This window comes from Balaenoptera acutorostrata, chromosome 6, assembly GCF_949987535.1.
Source record: "Balaenoptera acutorostrata chromosome 6, mBalAcu1.1, whole genome shotgun sequence".
NCBI classification, from domain to species: Eukaryota; Metazoa; Chordata; class Mammalia; order Artiodactyla; family Balaenopteridae; genus Balaenoptera; species Balaenoptera acutorostrata.
In genome coordinates, this window is record NC_080069.1 from 118648428 (window position 1) to 118675240 (window position 26813).

The window sequence follows — 26813 nt, forward strand, 5'->3', positions numbered from 1 at the left end:
ACCCGTGTCCCTTGCATTGGCAGGCAGATTCTCAACCACTGCGCCACCAGGGAAGCCCTGTTTTACTTTTTTAAAGAAGTAAGGGACAAACTTGAAAATATCTGCAGGACTTCGCTGGTCGCGCACTGGTTAAGAATCCACCTGACAATGCAGGGGACACAGGTTTGATCCCTGGTCCGGGAAGATCTCACATGTCATGGAGCAACTAAGCCCGTGTGCTACAACCACTGAGCCTGCCCTCTAGAACCTGCGAGCCACAACTACTGAGCCCACGCACCACAACTACTGAAGCCCATGAACTCTAGGGCCGGCGTGCTGCAACTACTGAAGCCCACATGCCTAGAGCCTGTGCTCCACAACGAGAAGCCACTTCAATGAGAAGCCCACACACCACAACGAAGTATAGCCCCTGCTCACCACAAATAGAGAAAGCCCGCACGCAGCAACGAAGACCCAAGGCAGCCAAAAATAAACATATATATATATATGTATGTGTGTGTGTGTGTGTGTGTGTGTGTGTGTGTGTATATATATATATATATATATATATATATATATATATATATATAATCTGCAGAGAACAGGAAACTATAACGTGAACCCTGGCAGATTTTTAAATGAATACTGGAAAATACAATAGCTAAAAAACAAGAACTCAGTAGGTAGATTTAACAGCAGACTAGATATAGTTAGAGAAAAACTGGAGGTCAGAGGAAATCCAGGATGCAGCAAGAGAGAGGACAAGGCCGTCTCATGAGCCCTGAGGTTTCCCCGAGTCCTGGGTAAACGCTGGTTTTTACCCCAGTTGGCACTCACCCACACGTTCACCCTGGTTGGGCTCTCAGAGAGCTGCCCAGCACCCCACCTGCGGGTTGCCCAACTCCTTCTCCCATTCAGTTGGTCACCAAGCCCTGCTCACTCCACCTTGTAAGCGTCTTTTGAAATAGCCACTTTCTCTGCCTTCCAGGCCAGTCTGGGTCCCAGCCCACTACCCCCTGCTAAGCAGCAGCAAAGCCTCCTGGCAGGTTGCCCTCATCCCCACCCATCAGGGCCCTTTAATCCATTCCTCAGCATCTTCCTAAAACATCGTCCTCAGTGTCTTGGGATAAAGCCCAAGTCTTTAACTTGGCCCATGGCGTCCAGCCCTCACTCGACCTTGGGGCTCTGCTCCAGGCCTGCCCTTGATTCCAGCCACTGCACTTTCCCAATGGAGAGAGCCAAAATCAAGGTCTTGCCAACCCAGAGAGACAAACTTTTAGAGGATCTAGGTAAAAGCCAAGTAATCTTTATTATTAATTTTATTATTCTCAAATTTCAAATGCTGTATTACACAAAATACATAAATTGAGGACAGTTCTTTTTCACTCATTTTGCAAAAAAAAAAAAAAAAAAATCAAGTTCTTCATCTGCATCATTGGCATCAGGGTCTGGTTGTCCCCGGGCAACCTCTGGGTCTGCTGACCTAGTTCTCCTGGGTCCACTAGACAGGCAGTTTGTGATACAGCAGCACCTTCTGGATTTCATGCATGACACTGTACTTGAAATTTTATTCCAAACATACTGGTGTAACATTCAGACAGCTGGATTTTAAAAATCGATCCTGTAGGAGTACGTGACCTCCCCAAAACTTACCTCCCCTCATGTCCAGAGACCCGTAAGACACTTGCTTGTCCTGCATCCAACACTTGCAAAGTGTGAGGTCACAGGTCACACACTCAGGAATAATTACTACATCTTCATCGTTTTGACTTTTTTCCCCCAGAAGTTCCACCAGGGGACCTCTAAGCATTCCGTCTAACAGTGATTGGGGTTGTTTTAGGTGCTGAATGTGTCTTCCCCAAACAGTACTTTGCTGTCCTAAAGAACTAAGTGAGCCTCTGTGTTATGAGACCTATAACAACTCAAATGCAACGGAATGACCTCACTTCTGAAGGATAACGTTTTGGGAAAAAATCCTGCCTTACAGTCAGACCCATACAGTTCTGAGAACTTGAGTTTCAGGAGTCCTGGGTGTGTGTCACTGCAGTGTCCTTGGCCTGCATCACTGTCTCCCCTCCCTGCCTGCCCCCGGCTGGGTCGGTGCAGCTCCGCCCTAGCGCTGCTCACACAGGGCACACTCAGCTCCTGCTGCGGGCCCTGCTTCCTGAGACCCAGCCTGAGGACGCCAGGGGCCAGCCCTGCTCCCCAGCTGCAGAGCAAGGCCTCTGTGCTGTCGAGGTGGGATTCTCTTCAGGTCCTCCTGCTCAAGGTCCCTGAAGGGACACTCGTGCACCCCTGCCCTGGCAACACCCCACCCTGCTGGCCTTGCTGGGGTCCCAAGGAGCAGCCAGGCCTCAGGTAACACCCACTCCCCACGTGGGCTGGGCTCCACTCCTTGCTCCCTGAGGCTTTGCCCAAAAGCGTGGCATGCGCTCCCCCAGCCTGTTCCGTCACCTGAAACACGGAGACCACCTCAGGACACACCTCCCTCAGTGACCATCACAGGTCAGCCAGGCCATGAAGCACCTCACCCACAGGCTGGGTAGCCTCTCCCGCCCTTGGCATCTTCCTCTGGGGCTTCACATGTGTCTTCCTCAGGGCCAGAGTGCCTCCGCACTCCACAAGCAGCCCAGCTGACTTTGGCAGGACACCCTGCCCGTACCAGGTGCATGGGGTTGGGGACAGACATAATGTTCGGACTGGACGGCCACATGATCTGGTGGCTGGTGGTCCCAGGCAGCGGCTAGGGCGGGGGTCAGCAAGGCTGCTCAGCCAGCGCTCCTGCTGCGCCCAGTGCAAGGCAGCAGGTGAGGCCTTGGGCCCTGGGTGTCAGCCACACTGCCCAGACAACCAGGCCCGAGGGTACAGGGCCCCACAGTCCCCTGGGAGGGCTGTCCCCGCACACAGCCCATGGGACTGGAGAGGCCCAGGTCATGGGTAGGTGGGAGGTATCTGTGAAGAACGCAGGCCTGGGTCTGGTACCATCCTGGCCCAGAGCCCTGAGGTCCGAGCTGGCCCTTGGCTTCCTGACCCAAGCCTGAGAGCTCCGCTCCTCTGGGAGCCCTACCCTTGGGCCCACTGGCTGCTTGGACACCAGCTCCCAGATGCGGGGAAAGCTGCAGGAAGGCAAAGCCAGGCATCTGCCACAACCTGCCTGCCTTCTCCGCTGAAACAACTCTTTCCCAACAAATTTCCCCTTTATTAACTGCCTCGCGTGAGACTATTATACAAGCAGGACACGGTTCAGGAATCAAGCTGTGTGGAAGCAAGCGAGCCGGGGCCTGCGAGCCACATCACCCAGAAGAGCACGCAGCCACGGGGGACGGTGCTGTGACACAGCGTGGGCTTCCCCTCCACCAGCACGCCTCGCGCCCTGGCCCCTCAGCCTTGGGGAGGCCTGGAGGCCCCCAGCTCCAGGTAACCCTGTCTCTAGGTCCTTGGGAGCTTAGGGATCAGGGTACAGACCCCAGCCTGGCCACGCACATGGCAGGAACTGGGCAGAGCTGAGCTAGTAAGAAAGGGACTTCCCAGTCCCCACCCCGACGAGGGATGAGCTCGGCTGGTTCTTCTCCCAGGAGGAGGCCGCAGCGGGCGAGATGCTAGGCACCTGGCCCGACCTCCTGCTCAGCTTCTGGACTCAGCCCGGGTGCTGGCGAGGACCCACAGAAGGTACTCAGCTCGGCGCCGCGGGCCCCGCTAGGGGATGCCGTCCCAGACTCGGTCAGATCTGCGGGGGCCCAGGGGGAGAGGGAGCGAAGGAGTAGGGCCCGGTGGGTGGCCCAGCCCAAGGCGGCTTGGCTGCGGCACCGGCAGGCCTGAGCAGCAGGGCTCAGAGCTTGGCCTGGGGGTGGCCCTGCAGCAGGGCGCGCATGTCCAGGAGCGCCTTCTCCAGGTAGTGCACCAGGCGGACCGCATTGGTCTCTGCGCAGCTGTTGTAGGCCGACACGGAGAAGTTGATGTGCGCCTCCATGGGGTTATAGCAGACACCATAGCCATCTGGGACCACGGGCCCGAAGAACATGACACAGTCTGTCTTGGCAGGGACCTGAGAACGGCACGGGACCAAGGCTCTCGTCCCAGCCCCACGGTGGCACCAGCCTGCCTTTCCACGCCGGCTCCCACCGTGCTCTGCCCGAGACGCCCTCTCCTCGTCTCCGGCGGACAGCGGACTTCCTCTCATCCTCTGGGGTGCAGTTCCGGTGTCACCTCTCTACAGGGACTTCCCTGACGTTCCCGAGTGGGGGCTGCCTCCTCCCCTGGGCTTCCTGCCTGGAACGTGAGCCCCTGGGGGCAGGGACAGTGGTCTGTCCCTGCTCTACCCCACTGCCCGGCGCAGGCTGGCATGGATCAGACATTCCTTAACATCTCATCAGTGACTGAATGAAAGCAAGCGGTGGGGGGGGGGGGATCCTGACTCCTTCTCAGCCTGCCTGAGCTGCAGCAAAGCCCCCTGACCCCAGCTCCTCCTCCAGAGCTCAGCTGCTTCGGCAGTGCGCCTGTGCGGGTCACATCACCACCAAGTGACTGTGTTCTGGACCTTGGCTCCACTCGGTGCAGCCTTTGTCCGCTCCAGTTTCTAGTGGCTTCTGTTCCCTCCCCCCCAGGGCACCTAGGGCAGTGGCCCACCTGGCTGGTGGACAGGTTGAAGTGCATGGCAATGGCGTAGGAGGTGTCCATGAAGATGTCGGGCATGCTCACCAGGTCTTCGATGGCCTGCAGCTTCAGGCCCAGGAGGTGCCGGTCGAAGGCCTCCCCACGGATGGCCTGCAGGAAGGGGAGCTGTCAGGAACAGGGGCTTCAGGCCCACGAGGCACCGCTGCCCTCCTCAGGAGCCTGTGGCGGCAATGCCTCTTCCATTCACTGGCCCCCTCAGACCCGTGAGACCAGAGCAGCCAAGTAGAAGAGCCCTCACTTCACAGATGGGGAAACTGAGGCCCAGGGACCCACCCAGGGAGGCAGGAAAGTGCAGCCTAAGAGCACAGGACTGCAGCTGGGCGGCCTGGCCTCATCCTGGCAGGGACCTTGGCAGGTCACTTATATCTTGGAGCCTCAGTGTCTTCATCTGTGAAGTAGGGACAGTCACTAAACTCCCTTTGCGGGGTGGCAGTGAGATCTAAATAGACCTCTGCATGTGACATGGGCAAAGCCTGGCACGTACAGGCGCTCAGGGCCAGGATGGGAACCAGACCTCCACCCCTTGACTGCAGCCCAAGCTGTCAGAGGGCAGGAACCCTGCTGTCTGCCAGCCCGTGCACACCCTCAGCATCCTGGGCTCCAGGGGCATCAGGGAGAGCATGACGCAAGATCCAGAGGCCAACCCGGGCAGTCACTGGACCTTGCCTTGGTCTCTCCCACTGTAAAATGGGGATGTTCAGCTTTGTTCCAAGTGCCCCAAGCCTTAGGGGATAAGTGTCTGATGCTAAGGGGAGCAGCCATTTGCTGCAGGGATGGACAGGCAGGTGGACAGGCTGGTGGGAAGTGCCCGGGTCAAGCGAGCAGGGACAGGAGGCGCCGGCTCACCTGGTCGGTGTGGGCTCGGTGGGCCCGCACGGCCTTCCGCAGCAGCTCCACCTTCTGGTGCTCCTAGGCAGGGCGAGGGGACAGGGAGCTGAAGCCTCCTGTCCTTGCCACCCTCCTCGGGGGCCCACTCCCCACTCTAGATTCTGAGCTCCCTGAGAGCAGGAACTGGAGCTGCCATCTCTCTGGCCAGTCCCCAGCCAAGGCCTGACACAGGGCAAGTGCTCACTGCTGATGACTGACCCTTGAACAACTCGGGTTTGAACTGTGCGGGTCCACTTACACGTGGATTTTTTTCAATAAATTCGACAGTATGACACGACCCGTGGTGGGTTGAACCTGCAGATGCAGAATCATGGATACAGAGAGCTGACTATAAGTTACACGTGGATTTTTGACTGTGCGGTGCCCTTATCCCCTACGTTGTTCAAGGGTCCACTGCAGTTTCCTTTCCTCTTTGGCTGAGAGAAAGCTTCAAGCTGATAAATTCATGGCTCCATCTTCCCCTAGATGCCCAGTATCCACCATAGGACTGGAATACAATAGGTGCTCACTGCGTGTTGACAGAATGAGCAGGAAGGGAGAAGGCTCAAACCCAGCTCTCCCACCCTTGCCCCGGACCTCTCACCGTCACATTAGGGTCGTCCATGGCCTTGACGAAGGTCAGTGAGTCCATGGAGGCCGAGCGGATGGTGTCGGTACGGCCCAGGTGAAACATGCGCAGAGAGGCGCTTTCATAGGTGGCGCAGGCCTGCCCATAGATCCTGCGTGGGAGGTGGGCTGAGCACACCCCTGGCAGGTCCCCCGCCTCTGCCCCCAAGCTTCATCCCTCCTTCATGGGGGGCGGGGCGCACCTGTAGTAGGCCAGCTGTAGTGCCATCTGGATGAAGGAGTCTGGGCTCAGCTTCTCAGACTTGGGGAAGTCCTTTCCAAAGTGGTGGAACACCAACATCGTGATGTCCAGGTCCTGGATCATGCTGGGGGTCAGAGGAGGTGGGTGAGGAGCAGACACCTGGCAGCCTCTGCCAACCCCAGGGAGGGGCTGAGGGCAGTCTCAGAACCAGCCAGGCACGATGACAGAGCTGACTCTTTGTTCTGGCTAGAGGGGCCCGGCCCCGCCCGCCTGGCACCCAGCACTCACATGCTGAGATTCTGCTTGGCCTTCTCAATGTCGCTCTTGATCTCGGGGGTGATGTTGAACCGCAGCTTCTTGGGCATGGGCAGGGGCACCATGGGAGACCGCACGAGCTCGGGCTTCTTCCTGCATAGGACGTGGGGGTCTCAGGCTCCTGCTGGGAGTCTCGGGAGCCTGGGTCCATCCCCAGGATTAGGATGGGGAGGATGGGTGCCCAAAGCTGGAGGGGACCAGCCCAGGGATACTCTTGGGTTTTTTCTTCTGAAAACTGCCTTCATTTCAGCTTTTAAATGGTGAAACGGAGGAGGGGAAGGGACTTGTCCAAGGTCACAAGGCTGAGAAGTGGCAGAGCCAGAATTCAAACCCAGGTTTGATTGACTCTAAACCCCATGCCCTCTTCTGGCTTCCTCTGAAGAAACAGATTCCCAGGTATAAGGGAGAATGCCATTGCTCCTTTGAAGGCTACTCTGTCGCCTCAGTGTCACCTGTCATCAGGAGCTGGAGAACCGGCTGGAGGATGGGGGAACCACACTCACGTGAACTCAATGACGTGGTCCACAAGGGTGATGATGGGAGGTCCCTCTGCTGCTGCATGCTCATAAACGAGCCCACAGGAGCCGTCTTCTGCCACGATGAACTGCAGAGGAGAATGGGGACCCCGACAGCCCCAGGTCCCTGGAGCCACTCTCTGGTTGGGTCCCATGGGTAGGGCATCCCTGAACCATCTCAAGGGGTTCTGCTGACTTATTACTGTTATTCCTAATCGCTAACACTCACTGGGGGCCTTGGAACACCTGTCCCAGGTCACGCTAAGCACATCCCGTGCTAAACAGACCTTTCCGAGTCCTCGCAACGACCCCTGTGAGTCCTACCACCCCATTTTACAGGTACAGAGGGAAAGTCATGACCAAGGTTATGCCACTCTGCTTGGCCCCATATACCAGGCTCTCTCTGATCTGCTGATGGATATGTTGGAGGGGTGACGCGGGTTACCGGGCCAGGCCCAGTAATGACAGGCTGACTGCTGCTAATTATAGCCGCGTCCACCTGCTGGCTTCCCCCCTGCTTCACAAGCTGGGAAGCCAGGGACTCTGGGCTCCAGGGGAGGGGCAGGAAGTCCCGGGGCAGTAGTGGGCCAAGCCTGGGTGCGTGCCTGGGCGGGAGTCCTGGCCCTGCCAGGTCCTCACCTGCAGCGTTTTGTCGAACCAGCGGTTGCCGCTGTTGAGCTTGCTCCCACCCCCGTGCAGCATCTGGCCAGCCACCTGGCTGCGGTACACGTCTTCCGAGACCCGAGGCATGGGTGCGTCCAGGCACACGGTGAAGATGCTCTTCTGGATGGAGTGCACCGACTCCCGGTTCACCTTGTCTGTGGAGATGTGCGTGCGCGTGTGTGTGTGGTGGCACGGGGGCCAGGCCTGGGGAGGCCTCCGGAGCTTCACTTAGCAGGGGCCTGCAGCCCCACGGCACCCCGTGAGGTAGGGCTAACACCTGACCCACTTCAGAAAGGAGGAAACAGAAGCCCAGGTCACGCAGAGAGCCGGTGAGGCAGTCTGAGATCCGACCCGGGGGCTGACTCTGGGGACAATGCCCCTGACCAGCACGGGATTTGGAGGGATGGTGGAGGTGGGCTCCTCAGCCAGAGGACTTGCATTCTCACTGCAACTTGCTACTTAATAGAAAGAATAAACTAACTGGACCCAACCGCACTGCAGTTTCCTCTTCTGTGGAATGGGGCCAACAGCACCCGCTCAGAGTTGAGAGGATTCAGTGAGACACGTGGCTGCCCAGGGCCTGGTGTGGGCCTCCCCTCCCCTCCCAGGGGTACCTTTGATGAGGGTGCTGTATGCCTTGGCCCAGGAGTTACGGTGGTTGGAGGTGAGGATGCCCACGGGCTCTTTGTTGGTTTGCAGTGATGAGTTCCAGATCTTCTCCAGCTGCATGAAGATCTGATCCGAGGTCAGGGGCGTCCCATCGCTGTGGTACACATCCAACTCAAAAAACTGTCCGGGCACAGGAAGGTGGAGAGAAGGGGGTTCGTGGGAGCCTCAGATGGGCAGCAGTCACCTCCCAGCATAGCTTCCTGCTGGCCTTGGCAGCCCAGCTGAGAGGACGGCGTCAGGCCGAGGGCAAGGAGATGGGCGGAGGTCCCTGCACTGCTCTCCCCAGGCTGGCCAAGCCCACAACAGCCCTTCCTGGCCTCCCCCAGGCCGGGGCCTGGCTGGACACCCAGGGCGGAGAGAGGCCCAGGGCCTGCCTGTTCCAGGGGCACATGGGCAGGTGTGTTGGGGAAGCTGACTCTCGGCCCCGCCCCTCTCCTCCTGGCAACCGCGCGGGGGCTAAGACTGCGGGGGCCCACCCACTTGGTAGTTGTGCACCACGGTGACGTGCATGGGTGGCTTCTTGGTCTTGCTGAAGCTGGTGACCGAATCCTGCTTGGGGCCCGGCACGCGGCAGGAGGACAGGATCTGATAGTACTGGTTCATGCACAGCGGCTTTCCCCCCAGGTACTCCACGGGCAGGGTCTCGCTGCAGGGCAGAGGGACAGGGAGGAGGGCGGGACCCACAGGGAGCTGCTGGGTATGGCTGCGGGCTTGGTCAGGCAGTGGGGCTCACACAAGCAGTGTTGGGCCCCTTCGTGTCCCCCCTCCCCCTCAGCGTGAGGTTGGGGACAGGGGGGGCCTGTTGGAGCCCAACTGGGTCAGGAGGCCTGAAATCCACCCTGCTCGTGAGTCACCCTGGAAACTCCCTTCTCTCTGGGCTTCAGTTTGCCACAGGGAAGATGAAGTGGCAAGTCAACCCTGGGGGGGCGGGGTCCTCTTTGGCTGGGATGCCAATTCCAGGGGTCTCTTGGAACAGGATCACCAGGAGGAGGTCACGGCAGCTGGAGCAGAGGACCCAGATGTCCCAATCCCCATGCTCTGTCTCCCCAGCCCCAAAAGAGGCTGGGTCAACAGGAAGTGAAAGCGACTGAGCTCTGGGCCAGCTCAGCACCCAGGCATGGGGTGCGGGGGGCGGGGAGGGGGGCTCCGGCTTGGGGTAGGGCGGGCCGGCTGGAGTGGCTGTGGCCATCAGGCAATCAAGGTGGGAGGAGACAGGGTGGGGGCGGGGCCACTCACTTGTCAATCCTGGCCTTGAAATCCAACACGCCCTCGATTAATTTGGCAGCGAACCTGGAGGGACCAGTTAGAGATCAGAAGGCTGTGTGGACACCCAGGAGGAGGTCCCTGGGCCAGAGACACCAGAGAGACGGGAGCAGCCTAGTCCAGGGAAGCGACCTACTGCCTTCCTCCTCTCTCACTGCTTACAGAGAGCCTGAAGGAGTTCAAGTGCAGAAAGGGATCAGGGAGATGCGCTGGCCAAGCGCCTGGCAGGAACAGCAGCATGATTATGGCTGGGTTATGAGTCAGTGCCCTCTGACTCCACCTGCAGAGGGCCTGAGGCCCTGATCCACAGCCTGGAATCTGGAAGGCCGTCACCCTGCTCTGAAGCATCAGTTATGGAGGGACCTAGGACTGTGAGGGTAGGGGAAGGGTGAACGGGAGGGCAGTGGCGTGAGGTGTTCCCCTCTCCTAGATCCATTCCTGTTTCTGGGCCTCTGTGTCCCCCAGGCCACCTTGCTCAACCTGCCCTTCATCCCTGGACTGTCTGGGCCATATCAACCATGCCCGAAGCCTGGGGGTGCTCCTGGCCCCCAACATGGGGCCCACTGGCTAGAGTTCCTGGGCCTGAACCCCTGGCCCTTCCTGGGGTGCCCTGATCCCTTTAAGAGAAGCAGTGACAGCTCTGAATGTCTAGCCCTTGGGCAGGAGATCCTCGTCACTGGTATTTTTACCCCGGTAGGACTGGAACAGAGGCCAAGGCAAAGTGACATGGCCAAATGTGGAAAGGGGACTGTGTACAAAGGTCACCCCTGTGGCCAGCTGAGGAGAGCAGGAAGGAGGGGTGAAGTGCCAGAACTGGGGTGAGGGGTAGCCTCAGGTTTAGGGGGAGGGAGGGGCCTAGTCTGCAGTTTGGTGGTTAACAGCTATGAAGCTTTGGAGCCAGGAAGATCCTGCTTCCTGTCTGGGTCAGCCAATCCCGAAAGGTGATCTTGGGCAGGTGCCTTCACTGCTCTGCTCCTCAGTTTCCGTACCTGTAAAACAGGGATGATGCTCCCTACTTCCTAAGGCTGTTTGTGGGGATGAAAGATAACGAACAGGGCTGGGGCCCTTCCGACCTCCCGGCAGAAAGCCCAGAGCCCCACGCCCACCTTGGCCACTCACCGGAGCTGGCCCTGCCGATCCACAAAGTCTTGCCTGGGCAGCAACAAACCCGGGCTGGAGTAGATGACTAGGGGCTGGCGGTACTGGAGATAGGCTGTTTTAAGCCACCAGTCGGACAGCTGGGGGAAGGACCAGAGCCTGTGAGGAGGGGTGGGCGGGGACCAGGTTGCCCCTTCCCCACCAGGGCCAGTGGACCTGGCTGGGCACCCTCTGTCCCCTCTAAGGAGCACAGATTCTCAAAGTGAATGTTCAGATCCAGACCCCGCCCAATCCCTTAAACCCAGCGGCATCCCATCATCTTCCCTTTAGATGGAGCCAATCAGCATTAGCGAGGGAAATCAGGCAACACTGCCAAGAAAAAAAGACTGGCAGGAAACCTGGGGTGGGGGGAAGAACAGAGGCAGAAATATCAACCATTTTTCCTTATCTTACACATTTCAGGTCAATGAGTTTAATACTTTTAGAAATAAAAACGTCTGTCTGACAGACAGAAAGGAAAACAGAGAAGGCTATATAAAAAGAAAGTCTGATGAATGAGTTTTTGCCCATCTCAGGTAGGCACTGTCCAGGTAGGCAGGAGCCTGGGGTTCAGAGGAGCCCTCAGGAATCCTGGTCCTCTGTGGCCTCAGTTTTGTTGCTGTCAGACGAGGGAATGGACACCCACTTGGATCTCAAGGTCAGGGTAATCTGGGGAGCTCACTGTAAAGACAAATCGTTGCACTAGTGACAAGGTGTAGGTGACACATGCTGCATCTCTACTGGGCTGGCCGTCCTCCGCCCAGGGCAGGGTATCTCTGGGGACTAGCCATGGACACGCTGCTGAAAGCTCCTGTCTTGGGACAACCAGGTGACTGTCACCCTTGTACCTTAGGTGCTGATGGCAACATCGCCCCCACTACACACTCCCCCAAGCACAGGCCCAATGTGCCTCTTTGTGGCAGGTCCCTCAATCCCTGGAGACCCAGGCCCCACTGTGCTTCCGCACCCCATCTTAAATAGCACTGGGACGTGCCTCTTCACCACACAGACTCCCCTTGGGAAACTGCTGGCCTTGGGCCCCTGGCAAGAGGTGAAGGAGGGCAACGTGCCCGGGTGGCACAGCAGGCCAGTGGGCGACTCCTGTCTGCTGATTTGTGACCTGGAGATACGGCCCCTGATCAGCCAGACCCTCCTGTCTAACTTGGAGCCTCCTGGAGAGCTGCTGTGTGGCTCTGGGATTGCGATCTACCTCTCTGGGCCTCAGTTTCCTCATATGTAGATCAGGGAGGGGCAGACAGGAACTCCCTCTCCTTGGGGACAGCCGGGCTGGGCTGCCCTTTAGCCAGGAGCCCTCACGCCACAAAGGACCTCAGAGCCTCTGACCTGAGCTCAGGAGTCAAGGGGAGACCCTGTAGATGTGGGCATTCCCTCAGTGAGAATCTGCTGGGCAGTGGTAGAGCCCCTTAAGAGCCCTGTGAGTGGAGAGGGGGTGGTGGCCCCAGCCCTTTAGCCAGCAGATTCTGCCTGAAGCAGTAGTTTTGGGCTAAACAAAGTTGGAAAACTGCCAGGCCTCAGACTTGCTGAGACCCTGATTCCAGGGTCCAAGGCCCTGACCCGCCAAGGCTCATCTGTGCCCTCCGCCAGCTGATGACTCCCACCTCCTCTGTGCAGCCCCCACCTTTCCACCCGCTCCCTCACAACACCCCTCACGTTGTAGGGCCAGGCCTGGCTCTGGTCCTCTCCTGCACACCCGCTTCTCCCTCATTCACCCCTCTCTCAACACATCCCCCTTCGCTTCCCCCACACAGTTGCTTTAGGACAGGACTGTCCACCCCCCACCCCCATCAGCAAGTGCCATGACACCGAAATATACCCTGGACCAAATGACTTCCCACCCTCTCCCCGCCAGCCTCCCACCGGGCTCCTTGTCCCACCCTTGCTTCCCTCCCAGCAGCAGGGCAGTCCTCTCTAACTTCATGTTGAGGTGTAAGACACGCACAGACCAGTGCCCGGGGCATCAGCGCAGACACATCTGCACACGCTTTGTGACAGACTGAGACACAGAACCAGGACAATGAGTCACTGTCAACATAATCACCCTGCAGCCCCCTCCCACTGAACTCAAGTCCAAGTGCCGAATTCTCCCGGGGGCCCCGCCCCGCCCTGCCCTTGCACTCCACTCTAGCCTCTGTCCCCGAACGCGCCAGCTGTTGCCACCTTTGCCCGTGCTGTTGCCTCTGTCTGTCTCAGACCCAACACCGCCCCCTCCCTACCCTCCCTGCCCCTTCAGAATGAAGATGCTACTGGTCTCCACTCTCACTCTCGCAACGTCCTTTTTATTTCTATAGAACTTCACTGCCTGAGATGACCTCGTCCACTCGCGTGTGTCCTCTTCCTGCCCTACTTGAATGTCAGCTCCAGCAGGCCGCTGACGGTGCCCTTCTTGCTCACGCAGCACCCTGCCTGGTGCCAGGCACAGAGTAAGTGCTCAAGAAACTCCGTGGGGCAAATGGATGCACCAGAGCAGCCCGTACTGGAAAATCTGGGGTATGCAGCCAGCAACAGGCCACAGGAGGGACGCTCACAACGACCCAGGGTCTCTGGGTGGGGGGTGCCCTGTTCCCCTAAACCTCCGCGCGAGCCAAGGGGACTGGTGTGCCCCCTGCCTTCCCACTCACCCAGTTCTCCATCTTCCTGGCCCTGCGCTCCAGCCCCTTCTGCAGGCGCTCCCCTACGCCCCCCGCGGTCTGAAACTCTTCCACCAGCTGCTTGGTTTGGGCCCACTCCTCCTCGCTCACGATGGGCTGCAGCGCCTTGAGGTAACGGTCCAGGGTCTGCTGGAGTGGGGGCACGGGCAGCCGGGGTAGCGAGTCCTGGTGTGTCTTAAAGCGACTGGAAACCTTCATCAAGGAGGAGGGCTTGAGCAAGTCCAGGGGCTTCACCTGCAGGCAGCAGAACATCCTGCTCATTCTCTCACCGGCTCTGGGAGGCCCTGGCAATCCCAAAGCCGAAGTCCTGGGCACTCATGTGCCCACTCCGGGGGTCAGAGACGGCCTCTTGGGTGGTGCCTGCCCTGGTTTCCCAGCTCTCCAGCTGTAGGTGTCCCCGCCTCTTAGGGGCCAGGAGATGTAAGTAGGGATGGAGGAGGGTGGGGAGTGGTCACTGATCTTGGCAGCACTCAGAGGAACCGAGTCAGGATGAACGGCACCTACTGGGGGTGGCAGAGCTCAGAGGGACCTCTCACCTATTGGATGCACAGGGCCCCACCTTTCTCACCCTGGGACGATGAGCCAGCCAGCAGTGAGGTGACCACTCCCTCCCGGAGGTCCCCACCTCCTTTTCTCCCATCCTTACCAGGTGGAGACATAGGAGGGAAGAAGAGAAAATCAGATAGGGCCAGACGACGACAGTACCTCTGGGTGAGGGTGAGGTCTTGGGCTTTTTCCTGTCTGTGGGGTGGGGACAGGGGTGGCATGGGGGCAGCGCTGTGCCAAGAGAGAGCTGAGTGGCCTGGCAAGGAGGGTGAGAGCTGACAGAGGGAGAGTCTGGAGACTGTGGAGGCGGACAGAAAGAGAGACAGGAGGGTCCAAGGCTGCTGGCAGCAGTGGGCAGGCAAGCGGCAGAGGCTCCGTTTCATACCTTCTCTTTCTGCTGCCCGTCCTCCATGGCAGGCCTGAGGTTCTGAGCCCTGTCTGTCTGCCTTGGGCTGGATCTCTAAGCCTAACTGTGCTACCAAGTGGGTGAGCAGAACCTAGCAAGAGGCAGCCACTTGCCCGGGCTGGAAAGAAAAGACAAGAGCCAAGATTCAGGGGGAGGCAGAGGTGGCAGTGGCGATGGCTACAGCAGCTGTGGTGGCATCTGGGCTTATGGCTGTCACAGGAGCAGCTGTTCCACCCTCCTGAGCTTCCAGAAGTGGAGGAATGGGGAGCAGGTGAGAGGACTGGTGGTGTGCACTGGAGTAGAAGGAAACCTGGAAAACTTTTCCCTTTCTTCCCTGGATGGGCCCAATACTAAGGAGGCAGGCCAAGAGGTTCTAAAAATGCACCTGTCGGAATCTGCATAGGTGTGCTTGATGAGGGACAACTTGGGGCTGGAGGACAGAAACTGCTTGGTCGCTGAGGTTAAACCACAACCCTGAATATAGTCCTGAAAATTGGGGTTGGTGCAAAGGAGCAAACACTGGGAAGGGAGTGTAAATGGATATTTCCCTCCAAGACTCTTGGGGCCCTTCTGGGCCACCCTTCCACCAAAGCCTGGTTCTCTTGAGTTGTGGCTCATTCAGCTGGGGGTTACCAGACCTTTGGGCATTAAAAATAAACCAGGGACTTCCCCGGTGGTGCAGTGGATAAGACCCTGAGTTCCCAATGCAGGGGCCCCGAGCTTGATCCCTGGTCCAGGAACTAGATCCCACGTGCATGCTGCAACTAAAGAGTCCGAGTGCCGCAACTAAGACTCAGTGCAGACAAATAAATAAATAAATAAAAATTTAAAAAAACCCCCAAAAACAAAGAATGCTGGCTTTGGGACTGGACTAGATTTGAGTCCAGGGGATGCTGGCCAACTCTCCCCTTGCCTCAGTTTTCCTGGCAGTAAAGTGATCAGGCCATTTAGCAGGTCCTAGAAGATGACCTAGAGGCCATCTGTGGGATGGGAACAGAGCTCAGGTGGCAGTGGCAAGGATGAGCTGGAGCTCTGAGGTCCTGGAAAATCTGGAAAAGCCTCTGGGTAGGTGGATGGGTACCTCAGCCCTCTGGGCCTGGCAGTGTCTGAATACCCTTCTTGGCCCAGACAGAGGGAGATACAAACAGAGATATGCTTGGAGTAGAGAGGAAAGGAATCCAAGTCAGGATACCAGCACTACCTGCTCCAAGCTGCCCCCGGGGAAGATTGGGGGTAGGGGTGGAGGCATGGGGGTGGGTAGCTGTTAATCAAGTTGGGGAAGTGACTGGTGGAGAGGGAGGGCATGGGGCTGCCACCTGCTGCCTTCTGCCAACTCTGAGGACTTTCTGAGCAGCCCAGTTTGATGCCCTCACTGGAGTGTCTCTGGCCACACACAATCCCCCAGGGGCCATTTGATAAGCCCGGGGAAAGTGACCTACTGGATGGGGTTGGAGACGTGGCTCTGGCCGGGGAAGAAATGGCTCACGCTGACCGTGCGACAGGTGTGTGAGGCAGAGAATAACCGTGAGGAGACACTCTTGGTCTCTCCGCTCCTTGGCTCCGGGCCTAAGGGTGGAGGTGCTGCCCGAAACCAGGGTCCTTACTGTGTCTGCCGGGTCTTTGGAATTTGGCGCCACAGAGTGTGGCTCCGATCTAGCCTCTGACCTTAAGCCTCAGCCCCCCCCTCTGCCAAGCGGGGTTAGCCCACCTGCCGACCCCGGCCCAGCAGCTGCTGGTGAGGCTGGACTGCAGGCACCGGGCCGCGGCGCCTTGACGGCCGGTTTTCCCACTGGGGCGTAGCTGCGCTGCTGGCCCGGTCTGCGGCCCGCCCGCCCGATCCAGGGCCCGCTAGGCCGGCTTCCCGGCCGCACTCACCACGGTCCTGGCAGCGAAGGCCAACATCTCTGCGGCCCGCCCGCGGACACACGGTCCGCTCCGTCCCCCGCGCTGGGCAAAGTCCGCGCCGCCGCCGTGGGTGGGTTCCCGCTAGAGCCTCCGGGCCAAGGTCGTCGAGTCACGGCCGCCAGCCGGTAGAAGCGGCCCCGCGCCCACCCACCGGGCCGCCCACCCAACTGGCCCGGGGCAGGCGGACTCCTGGGGCGCGGCCTTGGGCCAGTTGCAGGCCCCGGCGGCTAGCCGAGAGCGCGGGGCGGGGTCGGGGGCGGGAGCAGGGCGCAGTTAGCGGTTGGGGACCCCACGAGGTGGTGGAACCCCGGAAGGGGAGCAAGGCGGAGGCCACCGTCCAGCTCGCCCTCTCCCACCTCCATAAGCCGTCCAAACTGTTGGAGGCAGTGGTGTGCACCCTTCTCAGTCCTTTTGGTGCCCTTGAGCGCTGCTCTCAGAGTGGTGGCAAAACACAACCATGCTGACAAGGGAATGTCTTCTACTAGTCCTAGGGATAGCGTCAGAGCCACGCAACAAGATGACAGGTGGGGACCGCCCCGCAAAAGCATGGCCGCCGCGCTCCCAGGGCCCTCCCCGCAGGCGGTTGGCGAGCCGCGCGGAGAGCCGGCCGTTGGTGCGCATGCTCTCCGGCGCCCCGCACCAACATGGCCACCGCCTCCGGGTGAGCGGGGCCGCCGCGAGTCGACCGTTGCTGGGCATGCTCCCTGAGTGCCCCGCACCAATATGGCGGTCGTCCTCGCTGGGGTGACTTTAATTCTCGGTTTTCGGTTGTAGCCGGCCGGTGCTCACTTCTCTTCGGAAAGCTCTGGGCGCGTGGTGGGGCCGGGGAAAGGCAGGGCGGGTGCGGGGGTGAAAGGTGAGAGGGGACTGCAAGCATCCAGGCCGGCTCCTGGCGGCAGGAAGATGGCTGAGAGCGAGCGGCGGTCGCCGCCAGGTAGGGCGGAGGGGCCGCGGTGGAGTGGGGGGTCGGGGGCGGTGCCAGGCGTGGGGGCGGGGACGGGGTGTGGTGTGTGGGGTGCTCAGCGAGGGGAGGAGGGTCGGGAGGTGGAGGAACTCGAGGGGCAAACGCTCTTGGGCCCCGAAGTGCTGGGGATCTGGAGGGAGGGCAGGATCTCGGGACTGCAAAAGGGCGATGGGTGGGGCGTAACGCCAGGACTTGGGGAGCCTGAGTTGCCCAAGGGTCGGGTGGGCAGCCCCGTGGCCCGAAGGGGAGGCCTTTTCCACACGTGGGCTGCTCCAGCTGAAGTCAGCTCTTGACCTGGCGGGGAAGCAGCCAGGCATGGGGGCTGCTGTCTTCATTAGCCCCTGCACTGAGGCCGGGGGCTGGTGCTCCGTGGGGCCTGCCTGGACCCCTCGGCCCTGACCACCCCTCCTCACCTGCTCTCTTTTCCCCTTGGAGACGGGGCTCCGGAGTTTCAGTGGCTAAGAAGTTATCGAGGGAAACTGCCCTTGGTCGTCTAAACCACTGATTTAAAAACGCTGGTTGTGCAAAGAGACGACTTTCTTTCTGGCATCACCATCTGTAACTTTTATTTACACTGTTCATCTCAAATAACTGGGATGGAGGTGCGAGGGAAAGGATCCTCTTAGACCGGTAACGTGGGGAAATGGAAGGGTGTTTGCTGAGCCCTCCTCCTCCCCTCCCTTGAGCTAAGAAGGACTTCTAAAATTCTGTCAGAGGTGCAAATAGGTTGGCTAAACAGCTGTTTCAAAACAGCTAATGTTTTGAAACCATTCACTGTTCCTTCTACCTTGTCTCCCCTTTTATGACCTCTGGGAGGGTCTCAGGAGGGAGAAATTTTGAAGATCAAAAGAGGCATCCCCTCCACTCCCCACCCCGCCTCAAAAACAAAAAACAAAAAAACCCCCAAAGAGCTGGGTATGGTCTGTTAAGGCATTTGAAACCAGACATTTATTTTGTTTGGTACAAAACTTCTGTGCATGTGCCCTTAGGAGTTCTGGTAATGACATCAGGATATATAAGGCAACCAGAATTATCAGTGAGATGAATGTGTCTGTGACGATGGGCTGTGGGAGGTGTGGGGGGAGAACCTGTGCCCTGAGATCGAGGAAGGCTCAGGGAGGTTATCTATGGCTGAGAAGATTCAGGTTCCCAGGAGGTGTTCCTTCTTTGAAGTTTGAAACAAAGGATGTTTAGGAGCAGTGGAAAGAATTGCTTAACTCAAGACAGTGTAGTGATGAAAACCTTGGATTCTGGAGTTACATAGACCTGTCTCTACCTGGCACACTGCAGCCTCTGTGAGCCTGGTTTCTTATCTCTCAAAATGGGGCTACTGTAGCTTCCTCACCGAGCTGGTAGTGTGTGTTCCGTAGATGGTGTGGGCGAATCATGGGACGTGGGGGTTATCAGGAAATCTGGATTACTGTTATCCTTTTCAAAGGTGGTACAGGTTAAACATGTAGACAGGTTCCCAAATCGTAGGTGATAACATATTATACTCTCTGGGATTTTTTAGGAACATCTCTAAAACTCTGGATGTTTCCGTCTTATACTGAGGGGTTGTAGGGGATCCAGCTGTCCCGTGGCACCTTTGTCAGAGGCGGAATAATCTGAGGCTAGAGAGGCTGTGGGCCTGACCTCATTGATCACAGTCTCGAGTTTGAAGTCTTGTCTTTTTGATTTGGGATTGCATGTTCTGGCAAATTGTGTGTGTGTGTGTTTCATCAGTGATTGGTCGCAAAACTTCCAGGTAGCCTTTCTTCTGGGAACAGGGCCCGGCCCTGTGAAATAATATCAGGAGGGCTAGTCCCTTGCAGGGAACAGTTCTCGCAAATTTAGAAAAGGGCTCTGTTCCCAAAGATCGTTTGCAAATGGATAATTTGGAATGTAGAACACATTTTCCCATAAAAACAATGCGGTTAGGTCACCAGCCTGACCTACAAAGCTTTTAATTTAGCATCTTACTTGAAGTAGCAATTTATTAATAGTATGGTCGTCAATTTAAGGTTCTGGGAACAGGACTTGCAGAACAGGTGGGAGGAGGAAGAGAGTTTCTGGTCTGTTTTTTTGGACCCTGGGTTGAATTTGAATTAGGCAGAGGTTTGCCTTGGTCTTATCCCAGATTCTCTGTCTCCTTAAGTCTCCAGGTCTCCTGGCACTTTTCCTTTCCTCAGGGCCTCTCGAGGCAGGCTCTAGTCCCCCAAAGGTCACATGTTCTAGAACCTCCTTAGGTCTTTGTTTCCTTTTCTCCATGCAGCTGATGTGAGCTAGATTTTAGGAGGACAGCAATGGAACAGATTTATACTACATTGTGAGTGACTGATAGTCCTTTACACTTCTTGGAGAGTTTTCATTTTCATTTTTATTTATTTACTTATTTTTTTATAAATTTATTTTTGGCTGCGTTGGGTCTTTGTTGCTGCGCACGGGCTTTCTCTAGTTGCGGCGAGCGGGGGCTACTCTTCGTTGCGGTGCGTGGGCTTCTCATTGCGGTGGCTTCTCTTTGCTGTGGAGCACGGACTCTAGGCACGTGGGCTCAGTAGTTGTGGCTCTCAGGCGCTAGAGCACAGGCTCAGTAGTTGTGGCACACGGGCTTAGTTGCTCCGTGGCATGTGGGATCTTCCCGGACCAGGGCTTGAACCCGTGTGCCCCTCACTGGCAGATCCTTAACCCCAGCGCCACCAGGGAAGTCCTATTTATTTTTTAAAAAATTATTTTTATTTTTTGAGAGTTTTCATTTTTAAAGGAAGGGGCTTACTAATCTGACAAATCTCCAAGAGTAGATTCAGGCCCACAACTCCCAACCCGTAACCTTTGGGACTAGGTGTATTTTGGAATTCAGAGTTTTTCAGATTTCAGAAAGCAGTGTCCCATAATCAAACAAAAAGATTTATGCAGCAAAACATAAATTTCAGCTAAATGGGATACACAAACTACCCTGTGTTTTCCTTTCCTTCAGCTTCTGAAAATACAGAAACTCTATTTAAAATAGTTTATTTCTGATTACAAAAGTACTACAATGCCAGTTTTTAATAGTAATATGTAGCTTAGAAGGTGGAAGTCCTTTATAAATCTTACCTCCTAGGAGAGATGACAGCTATTAACTTTGGTGTTTAATCCTTTAGATTTTTCCAATGCATAAGCTAATAGGTATATGTGTTATTTATATTAGTATGTAAATTTTTTTTTTACAAAAATAAGATTATATTGTATATAATATGCTGCAGTTTTGTTTCTTCACTTATTAATATTTAGGCTGTTTTTCTCATGTCAGTAATTTAGATCTTGTTCTTTTCAAAAGCTAGGAAGATTTCCATCATACGGGCATATCGTTATTAATCCATCACCTTATTGATTGATATTTGGGTTGTTTCTAATTTTTTTCGATGCAGTAAGCACTTTTATATACATCTTTGTCTGTTTCTGTGGGCACATCTGTAGGGTTGATTCCTACTGTTGGCTCAGTGGGTGTAGTATGCAGTTTTTACTTCAAAAGACCGTGCTGAGTTGCCCCCTCAGCAGATGCTACCGTCGAAGAGTCTCACCAACAGTGCAGGAGAGTTCCTGTTTCCCTTCCCCAATCAGTGCCAGATGTTTTTAATCTGCCAACCTGATTTAGAAAAGCAGTCTCATCTAATTTACATTTCTGTGCTTATTCGGGATGTTGGTAATTTTTTTCAAATGTTTATTGGCCATTTTTTTTTCCTTCTTCTTCTTTGAGTTGCCTGTTTATGTCTAAAAGGTCAACTTGGCTTTATTTTTCTAACCTTTCTGCCTGCCTGGGGAGCAGGAGGAGAGGGCATGGCAGATCCACTGGACGTATCAGTTGTTGAGGGGGTTGCCAGGATTGCCCAGCTCCTTGCAGAGTGAGGAAAGGCAGGAAGCCAGTGGGTTTGGCTTAACAAGCCGATACTTTATCCTGGTAGTGCGTGTCTGGTTTATGCTAGGGCTTGCGCGTTAGAGTCTTGGTTTAAAAGTGTGTGTGTGTGTGTGTGTGTGTGTGTGTGTGTGTGTGTGTGTGTGTGTGTGTGTGTGTTAAGGATTCTGTTTATCTGATTGCTTTTTCATTTTCTTTGTCAAGACTCTTCGGAGGATATCCTTCCAGCCACTCAGAACTTCATCATTCCAAAAAAAGAGATCCACACTGTTCCAGACATGGGCAAATGGAAGCGTTCTCAGGTACCACTGGTGTCTGCACTGCAGGGTCAAAACTGGACGAGAAACTTGGGCTTTTTCAAAGACAGTGGTTTCCTAGGCCTGAGTGGGGCTGTGAGCTCCTGACCCTTCTTGCTTTTGGAGCCAGAGCTGTTTAGAAGCTATGGAGAGAGGTGACAGGGGAGCTGGCTGTCTCTTCCCCCTCAGGGGCAGCACTCAGGGCGCTGGAGTGGGAAGGTCTCTGGGGGCTGGGGCGAGGATAACCATGGAGGGTTCTGCTCCTGATTCTTGGAAGCCATCGCCCCTTGGGTGTTACTGTATTGACTGAACATCCTACATGATGGAGCGGGTCACTCTGATGCTTGGTTGCAAGTAATAGCAAGTCTGGGAGCCAGTGTATCACAGGGAGAGGAGGTTAACCCATGGAAACCTAGGCCAGGGAGGTGGCTGAGCCCAAAACACCAGGGAACTGGGGTCCCAGTTCTCTGCGCTTCTCAGTCTTCATGGTAGGCAGAAGATAACAGCTTGTACCTTCCCGGCTTCTGGTACAGGCTGTGGAGAGACTGGGACTAAGAAAAAGAAAGCCAATTTCAAGTTCTCAGGGAAGGCCTCGCGTCCAGCTCCATCCAGTTGCCTACACCTGGTGTGGGCAGCTGGAGTGGGGAGTGTCACTTGTATAGAAGGGTGGCCCGGGGTCCTGGCAAGCTTGGCAGGTTCTCTGTGTGGAGTCTCCTATGCTTACGTTGAGCCCAAGCCCTACCGCAGTCATGTCTTGGCCTTGCTGGGGCCGGGGCCATGCTAGCCTGTCTGGCTCCTCTTTCACAAGCCTGCCCTTTAAATATTTGGAGATGGTTATCGTGTCTTTTCTGAGTTGTTTTCTCCCCCACGTCTTCACCAGGATAAACGCCTTAGTTCTTTAGCTGCTCAAAGGATGTGGTTCGAGTCCTTTCATCATCTTGGTTGCTCTGCCTCAGGGTTTCTCAAGCTCAGCACTATTGACATTTGGGGCAGATAATCCTTTGTTGTAGGGGGCTGTCCCGTGCACTGTAGGATGTTTAGTGACACCCCTGGCCGCTACCCACTCCGTGCCAGTAGCAGCCCTCCTCCCAGTTGTCACAACCAGGAATGTCTCCAGCCTGTTGGAAGTCTCCTGGGAGCCGTCTCGCCCGGGTTGAGAAGCACCACTTTTCTCTTCCCTGAACCTGCAGGACTGTCTGAATCCCAGCGTGGCTTTAGTTCCTTGCTTTCCCCTAGGTGTTTCCCAGAGAACATTGGGTGGTTGTGGTGCGCCAGGTACTTTAGCTGCTTTAACCCTCACAGAACCCCGGGACCCTGAGGTCGCCTCCGTTTTGAAACTGAGAAAACTGAGGCCAGGAGGTGAAGACGTTTAGACATTTAGCAAGGCACAGTTAGTGGTTGAGATGAGAGTCCAAAGAGTTATGTCCAGGTTGCCTGGCTCTGGAGCCCCAGGGGTTGAGCTGCTGTGCTCTAGGCTATAGGTGGGCAGCCTAATCTGGCCCTCTGCCTGTTTTTTTTTTTTTTTTATTTCTTTTTATTTTGGCTGCACTGGGTCTTGTGGCATGCATGAGGGATCTAGTTCCCCGACCAGGGATCAAACCCGTGTCCCCTGCATTGGAAGGCAGGTTCTTAACCACTGGGCCACCAGGGAAGTCTCCCCCCCCCCCCGCCCCCCACCCGCCCCCCTTGAGTGTTGGATAAAGAGGAAGCAAGAAAGTGAGAGGCAAATGGGATGAAGAAGAAACAAGACCACACAGAAGTTGCTTGCTGCCAGGAACTACCTCTACAGGGGCCTGCACCTCAGTGCTTTCTTAGCCCTGTGCTGGCTGTAACCTGCAGCCCCACAGGGAAGAGGGTGCCCAGTTGGAAGCTGGGGATGGGTGTGTTGGGAGACCTGGCCATGGGCAGAAAACAGCTTCATCTCCTGGGAGCAGGGCATCTGCAATGCAGGTACACAGCCTGGCCTGCCTGGTGGGGGAAACATCTGGAAAGTTACCAGGGGCTGGACCCTTGGCGGTATAGTATAATGGTGGAGTACTCGCCGCTCTACTTTGGAGTTTGGCTGGCTGGGTCCTAGCTCCACGTCTAAGGACATCTTGGTCTTAGGAGTCACTTCCCCTGAAGTCTTGGTTTCCTCATCTGTAAAATGGGGACAATGACAGTGTCTGCCTTGTGGGGTTGTTGTATAAAGAAACTGCCGGCAGCAGTGGTGAGTGCACAGTAGACTCTGGCTGGAGGTCCAGGTGTCATTGTGGTCACTGGCCTGCCAGTGGTTTTGGATGGAGGATCAGGGTTGGGTGTTTGGCATTATCTTTCTGCTGCTCCTGCTATCGGGTTGGGAGCCGGGGGCAGCTTGGAGCTCTTGGGTAACTGGGTGGAGTGGGGGCTGGCAAGGGTGTAGAGCGCGGGGGTCTGACACCCTTCTCCACGTCCCCGCTCCTCCCTCTGTTTGGCAGGCGTACGCTGACTACATCGGATTCATCCTCACCCTCAACGAAGGTGTGAAGGGGAAGAAGCTGAGCGTCGAGTACAGAGTCTCTGAGGTAGGCAAAGGCAGGAGCCTGCTGGGCAGGGTCTTTCCAAAAATAGCTCCCAAGAGCCCACAATGGGACCAGTGCAGAAAATAAGATCACCCAGACACATGTGCGGCTGACATTTTAGTGTCTACATTTCTAATTAAAAAAAAAAATCTGTGAATAGATGTGTATTTATAAAATTGAGATCAAGGTATATAAGCTGTTTTATAGCCTGCATTTTTGTTTTGTTTCGTTCTGTTGTGTTTTTGTTTGGGGCCGCACCGTGTGGCTTGTGGGATCGTAGTTCCCCGACCAGGGATTGAACCCGGGCCCCAGTGTTGGAAGCAGGGTGTCCTAACCACTGGACCGCCAGGGAATTCCCTAGCCTGCATTTTTGTCAACTGGTGTCTGTATGTAACTTTTTAAATGAAAAATAATCACAAAAGAGGTAAATATGCTCACTGAAGAGATTACTGTTAGAGGGGACTTCCCTGGAGGTCCAGTGGTCGGGACTTCACCTTCTAGCGCAGGGAGTGTGGGTTTGATCCCTGGTTGGGGAGCTAAGATCCCACACGCCGCCTCGCGGCCAAAAAACCAGAACATAAAACAGAAACAATATTGTGACAAATTCAATAAAGACTTAAAAAAAAAAGGTCCACATCAAAAAAATCTTAAAAAAAAAAAAGAGATTACTGTTAGAAACGTGTATAACGCTAACAAAAAAGCTGGCCCCGCCCTGTATTCCTCCCCATAACCGCCTCCCAGGGGCAGCCTCCCGCTCACAGCGTGGGGACTGTCGCCCAGACCTGCCCCGGGGGCTCCTCTGCCCCCTGAGCCATGCCCTCACTGGTTTAAACAGTCCCCCGCTTAGACTTTGAGGTTATTTCCCTAAACACTGCTGCTCCGAACACCCTCGCACATAGACCTGTGGGCGTTCTTTCCTAAGGATGCATTCCGAGAGGTGGAAATGCTGAGTTGCAGGGCGTGCACTGCTTGGTGCTCTTTGGCTGTGTTTCAAAGACCGGCTTGTTTGTAGAGGGAGGGTGAGAGCTGTGGGGAGGCTGATAGGCACGGGAAGGTGTGGTCTCGCAAGCTCTTGGCTCTTTCTGGATGCCGTCCCAGCCCCGGTACCAGGCCTCCAGCGGCCTCCTGCGTTCCTGTCCCAGGCAGCCAGAGCCCCCTTGAGCTTCATCTTATCTCAGACCCCAGGCCCGAGCAGCCTCTCAGTGCCTTGTCCCCCCAGCTCTCTGGCCGTAGCTTCGGTCTGTCGGGTAAGGCCTGGCCCTGCCCTGGCTCAGTCTCTCCACCTTTCGCAAGGCTGGCATAGCCCTCGTGCTCCTGGGCCCTAACTGGCTGCTGGGTGGCCGAGATCCTGTTCTGTCGCTGCAGGGAGCCAGGCCTGTGCTGGGGATTGACAGCCTTCTCTTGGGAGCTGGCCCACCAGTGACTTCTTGGTTTCCTCTTGGGCCTGCTCAGTGCTCTGGGGCTTTGGCTGTGGGCGCAGACGGCGGTGGGGGAGAGAGGGCCACTCCTTGAGCCTGTGATAAGGAACGCTGAGCTGTGCTCAGTGGGCTGGGGAATGTGGGGGAAGCCTAATTAAAGGGCAGTGTTGTAATTACCCCAGCAGATCCTGAGCTGCCAAACCCTTCTCAGGTCCCTTCATTACCCCTGAGGCTTTGATGGTAGATGTCCATACCACCCAGGTGTTGGCTCAGCTCAGGAGCCATTCTTTTGGCAGGATTGCAGCCTGGTTAAGTGCTTGGGTTCTGGAGTCAGGCTGATCAGGTTTTGATAACCTCTCACTTCTGAGCTGAGTGGCCTTGTCGCCTCTGACGCTCCATCTCCTCATCTGTAGAGTGGGAAGAGCCACAGACCTACTCATGGCCCCCGGGGAGATCCCGCATGTAGGTTTTTTTTTTTTTTTTTAGCACAGAGCCTGGCACATACTAGATGGCATTGTCATTATTAGCTATTGTTATCGTTAGCTGGTTTTCAGTTTTAATTTCCAGTAACACTGATGTTGTTTCCCTTGGGGCTCTTCCTGAGCTGGGTTCATTCTCACTCAGGGGACAGGGGTGGCTCGTGTGGTCTCCAGAGGTCTCCCGGCTTCTGCCCGCGGCTGGCAGTGGCGGCAGAAGGCACCGCACACAGCACGCGGCCTCCCTTCCTGCCTGGCGCAGCTTCTGTGGCTCCCCTGCCGCTTCTCGCTCCTGCCGCTCAAGGTCAAGGCAGGGGGAGGCGGCTGCGGCTGGGGAGAGGGCAGAGTGGCCTGGGGGGCCGCGTCCAGACCACCCGCAGCGAGGGGAACCGGCGAGGGCGATGTATGAGATGGTCTGGACCCATGTTTAGAACGCTCTCCTTCCTTTTGAAATTATGTCTGTCCTATTCTTTGGGGGTTAAAATGTTTTATTTTTGTAAAATAAAGGTGATAGTAGATAGGAGGCTTACGTTTTGTTGTTGTTCCGTTTGATTTTTTTGCATGAGGCAGAATTTAAAATTGGCAAGTGAGATTTTGGAGAAGATTTTACTGGTCCATGAAATCTGAAAAGGAAGCTTTGGTCCAAGGAGGAGGAGGGTGGCTCAAATTATTCTTCATGCTTCCTAGGGGCTTCAGCCCACAGCTCCCTCCCCTCCAACCCTCTCCCCTCAACAAGCCAAACAACAGAGGCAGCCCCTGCCTTCAAAAACCCTCTCCAGAAAGAGAAGCTAGGAGCCTTTTAATTATT

General features: G+C 56.0%; 2 protein-coding genes across 3 annotated transcripts in view; one reads left to right on the plus strand and one right to left on the minus strand.

Annotated features, from left to right (window-relative positions):
- Positions 1-1265: 1265 nt before the first annotated feature.
- Positions 1266-16987, minus strand: CRAT (carnitine O-acetyltransferase). 2 transcript variants are annotated; one of them, XM_057547797.1, is made up of 15 exons: positions 16408-16987; positions 14512-14650; positions 13551-13814; positions 10894-11012; positions 9748-9801; positions 8992-9157; positions 8457-8631; positions 7819-7997; positions 7168-7268; positions 6638-6757; positions 6351-6473; positions 6125-6260; positions 5500-5562; positions 4606-4743; positions 1266-4024 (listed from the first exon to the last, which is right to left on the minus strand). In XM_057547797.1, the coding sequence occupies exons 2-15, from the start codon at positions 14536-14538 to the stop codon at positions 3809-3811; spliced, it is 1881 nt and encodes a 626-aa protein (XP_057403780.1). In that variant the 5' UTR covers positions 14539-14650; positions 16408-16987; the 3' UTR covers positions 1266-3808. The 2 variants fall into 2 exon arrangements, with proteins under 2 accessions (XP_057403780.1, XP_007194585.1); XM_007194523.2 differs by lacking the exon at positions 14512-14650.
- Positions 16988-17085: 98 nt separating this feature from the next.
- PTPA (protein phosphatase 2 phosphatase activator) overlaps positions 17086-26813 on the plus strand; it is a 28064-nt gene continuing 18336 nt past the window's right edge. Inside the window, exons 1-3 of the mRNA XM_057547798.1 lie at positions 17086-17371; positions 21480-21577; positions 24028-24114. Coding sequence (XP_057403781.1) covers positions 17341-17371; positions 21480-21577; positions 24028-24114 — 216 coding nt within the window. The 5' untranslated portion in view covers positions 17086-17340. The remainder of the gene's footprint in view (positions 17372-21479; positions 21578-24027; positions 24115-26813) is intronic.

What these genes read in the sequence shown, in the direction of transcription:
- CRAT (XM_007194523.2), bottom strand. Translation starts at nt 16,434, where the DNA reads ATGTTGGCCTTCGCTGCCAGGACCGTG. An exon ending in CCTTCGCTGCCAGGACCGTG is followed by an intron (nt 13,815 to 16,407) that starts GTGAGTGCGGCC and finishes TGCTGCCTGCAG; the next exon opens with GTGAAGCCCCTGGACTTGCT. An exon ending in GGTTCGACAAAACGCTGCAG is followed by an intron (nt 7,269 to 7,818) that starts GTGAGGACCTGG and finishes TCTCCTCTGCAG; the next exon opens with TTCATCGTGGCAGAAGACGG.